The sequence below is a fragment of the Frankliniella occidentalis genome, unplaced genomic scaffold (assembly GCF_000697945.3).
Source record: "Frankliniella occidentalis isolate FOCC.00 unplaced genomic scaffold, Focc_3.1 Scaffold130, whole genome shotgun sequence".
NCBI classification, from domain to species: domain Eukaryota; kingdom Metazoa; phylum Arthropoda; class Insecta; order Thysanoptera; family Thripidae; genus Frankliniella; species Frankliniella occidentalis.
This window is the reverse complement of record NW_026267257.1, coordinates 298,992-302,512: the sequence shown is the minus strand read 5'-3', so window position 1 is coordinate 302,512 and position 3,521 is coordinate 298,992. Positions and strand designations below refer to the sequence as shown.

The following is a 3,521-nucleotide window of genomic DNA, read 5'->3' as shown; positions in this document are numbered from 1 at the left end:
CATAATTTGGCGTGGATCGCATCATAACACACGAAACACATAAATAGCGCATAACTAGGCAAAATATCCAGAAAAATGCAGAATGGACATGTAATTTAGCCCAAACTAACGTGTTTCGAGGATATTCTGGACAATTTTGACACAAAGCGTTTTGAATTTTCCGGCGATGCCGCCACCGGAGCCTTGTTGAACAGACTGCCGCGCATTCTAAGAGGGAGGGGTAGCGGAGAGGGGGGGGGGCGGGCCCGATGCTCGAGCAAAAATTCAGAAAAACGACCATTTTTCTTTTTTTGGGCCGCATAATTGAGCATATTTACGCAATTTTTAGCGCATAATTGCCGCATAATTCGCTCAGAGACGCCACATAAACTAGCTAAATGTACGCCAGACCACGTCTCGCGTAACAGGCTTCGCGATTTCTCACGAAACACTGTTACGCTGCGACGCGCCTGGCGCACATGTAGCTAGGCCTGCGGCGCTAACACCCGAGACGGGTTTATAGGAGTGTACACTGTAATTTGCTTACGAACTATAGGTTCGTAATGCAAACCAAAACGTTCGTAGCTTACGAAGGATTTTGAAGCGTTGTATTACGAACTAATTGTTCGTAAGCTTACGAACAAATAGTTCGTAATGCAAACCGATTGTTCGTAAGACCCGTCTAGCCTTGCAAACAATCGCTCTGCAATACGAACAATTTCTTTGCAATACAAAGAACGAAAATTGTTCGTAACGTTGCAAAGTATTTAGTTCGTAAGCTTTTTACAGTGTATACACAATTTTTCGAAATAAAGTGTTTTTTTACGATTTAATAGACCATTTAGTCATTTTCACCTCATTTTTGTCAAGAAATGCCCTCTAGCACCCAAACGGTACAAGATAGAGCCAAACGGACGAAATTTTCGCCCAAAGGGCTCTGCTGTGATGAGTTACCCCATGGTAAAACAGTTTAAAAAAAACAAAAATCAAAAAGGAAAAGGCATTTTGGGGACCTAAGGTTTTTGCTTATTTCAAAGTCAATTTTTGAGCTAGAATGCTCATCTTCGAACTTGATCTGTCTTTTTATGATACAAAACGACCCTGAAATTCCCAGATCATTCTCGCAATTCTTTCTCGAGTTATCGTGCGGACAGACAAACAGACAAACAGACAAACAGACAAACAGACAAACAGACAAACAGAATGAAACTTTTCCGGTCAGTGGAGTAATGGGCTTCGCTAATCGCTCAGCCAATTACCTCTTTTTAGCACATAATTTCGGGTTATGAAAAACATAAAGTGCACATCCCTAACCCCCATTCACACACTTGGGAGTGGTTGCCAGGATTTGCCGTAGGCGTTTCGTTCTCTAGGAGTGGACCTTAAGATACCCTGAAAATTTCAAGTCTCTAGCACATCTCCTTCTAGTGGAACAGACAGACAGACAGACAGAGACACGAGGTCGTTTGCATAAGCCCGCTGGATAGCTTTTTCAAAGCAGAAGGGCGTGCTAAAACCCCCTGGTCGACCACTAGCAGCATCTTTTATTGAGGGGGCAGCAATTTCGCTGACAGTCGCAGACCTATCCGTTGCAGCACAATCGTGCACACCGAACAGGACTTCATCGTCCAGTTGCAGGCGAAGATGAGCATGTTCTGGAGAATGCGCGCACCGGCGGAAAGTTCACTTTCAGTTGTTTCCCGTCTACACGGGTGTTATTCAAACACTGTGACATTACATTTGAACGACTGTGACTCGTGCCACATTGGTTGGGTTACTATGTCTCGGTGGTCGAAGCGTGACAAGGGTAGTCGAACGATGTAGTTAATCCTCATTATGGACAAGAATGTTCCTTTATATTAAGAGTGTACCGGGTGATTCAGAGAAGAAGCTGGTGCATGCGGGTTTACCACCACAAGAGGCTATGACGCCTTGTACGGACAGAAAGTAGGCAAACCCGCCTGCATCGGCGTTTCCTCTGATCTGCCAGGTACAAAGGTAGCTGGTAGCATTTTAAAAACGACCCGCTACCAGGAACGAACAAGTGGTTGGATGACACACCCGGAAAATCGCGATTTCAACGAGAGGCTTACGCTTTATATCGATGCAGACTTCTCTGTTTCGGTGATTTCAATATTTCCAATATTCCTGACCCCTAGGTATAGGAGTCCGTAACTTATCATATAAGCACCTTATAACGTTTTATTAATCGTTTATGTTAGACCCGATAACCGGTAACGCCTAGCATGACACTTAACAAATACGAAAAGAACATAAAACTTTACATAAAAATAACCGTTATGGAAATAACAAATATTTGTTTGATAAGTGTTAAAGGTTATGTAGTTTTTAGTGCCTTTGCGATACCTGTCACTAAATAAATGAAACTAGCATTTAACGTTGAAGGAATTGGTTACATCTACAACGTTATAGAAATAACAAATTTCTAATCAGTTACGTTACGTATCTAACTTAAAATTTTATTTGCGACTTTGTTTAATTGTTTCACAAACCAATGATGTTTGTTAAACTACGACCCCTGCCCTTCGAAAATATTTCCGAAATATTTCGGAGGTATATCGGACCCCGCAACCATAGTTCTGCAGGGGCGAAAATCCCTTCACAAAAAACTTTTGATAATACTGTACTGTTTAACGCTGGCAGCATATTGTCAGAGCCATAATAAAGGGCCTGTCCCAATTTTGAACAAAATTGGTGCGTAGCCCAAAACTCTAGCTTAGACAGAGCTAACAATGATTACTGTTCAGGTGGGAGTATTTTTGACGCTGCTGAGCTATCCTTCGGGCACGGCTCACTGGATTGCAACGGTTGCAGGGATAGCTGGTCGTTTGTACGTATATATGAGTATATCTGTGATCTTAAGGTGGCCCAAAACGATGGTCGATCTCTCAAGTGATTTACACGGCGGGGGTGGGGGGGACATAACAAATGAAGAGGAAAAGAACCTTTGCAGTTCAATTTTTCTCTAAGCCTACTCGATTACTGGAAGGATTATGATTCCTGGTCGAAAATAAGTTGTACCCCAGAGAGCAATGCAATATCAGACCGATATCGAAACGACGTCCGACATGATAAATTTCTCCGAGGGGTGGATAACTGTGTTCATAAGTGTACACCATTAATTCTGCCCAATTCCAACTAATTCAAACCAATTTAATTTCATCCAACACTATTCAGAAATAATTCTGGCCAATTCAAAAATATTCAACCAATTCAGTCTAATTCAAGACAATTTACATTCAATTCAAGCCAATTCAAGTCACATCATTAAAATAAAATCGCAATAACTCAATCAAAGTCAAAAACAATTCAACCGATTCAGTCCAAATAAAATCCAATTCAAGCCACTTCAATTTCAATTCATAATATGTGTACACGCAATTTAGGAGGTACCTCCCCCTCGAATTTGTCGGTTTTCGCATCAGGTTGATAAAAATGTGGTCCTGAAACTGATATCGTTTTGACATCAGCCTGACATTTCTGTGGCAAATGGGAAGACTGTCGTAAGTCCACTTATGTCA

The 3,521-nt window shown here is 41.7% G+C and overlaps 1 protein-coding gene across 1 annotated transcript in view; it reads left to right on the top strand.

The window, feature by feature from the left end:
* The window catches only part of LOC127750077 (uncharacterized), a 71,913-nt gene extending 68,944 nt beyond the window's left edge, over positions 1–2,969 (top strand). The window contains exon 6 of the mRNA XM_052270628.1: positions 2,748–2,969. Coding sequence (XP_052126588.1) covers positions 2,748–2,969 — 222 coding nt within the window. The remainder of the gene's footprint in view (positions 1–2,747) is intronic.
* Positions 2,970–3,521: the final 552 nt, after the last annotated feature.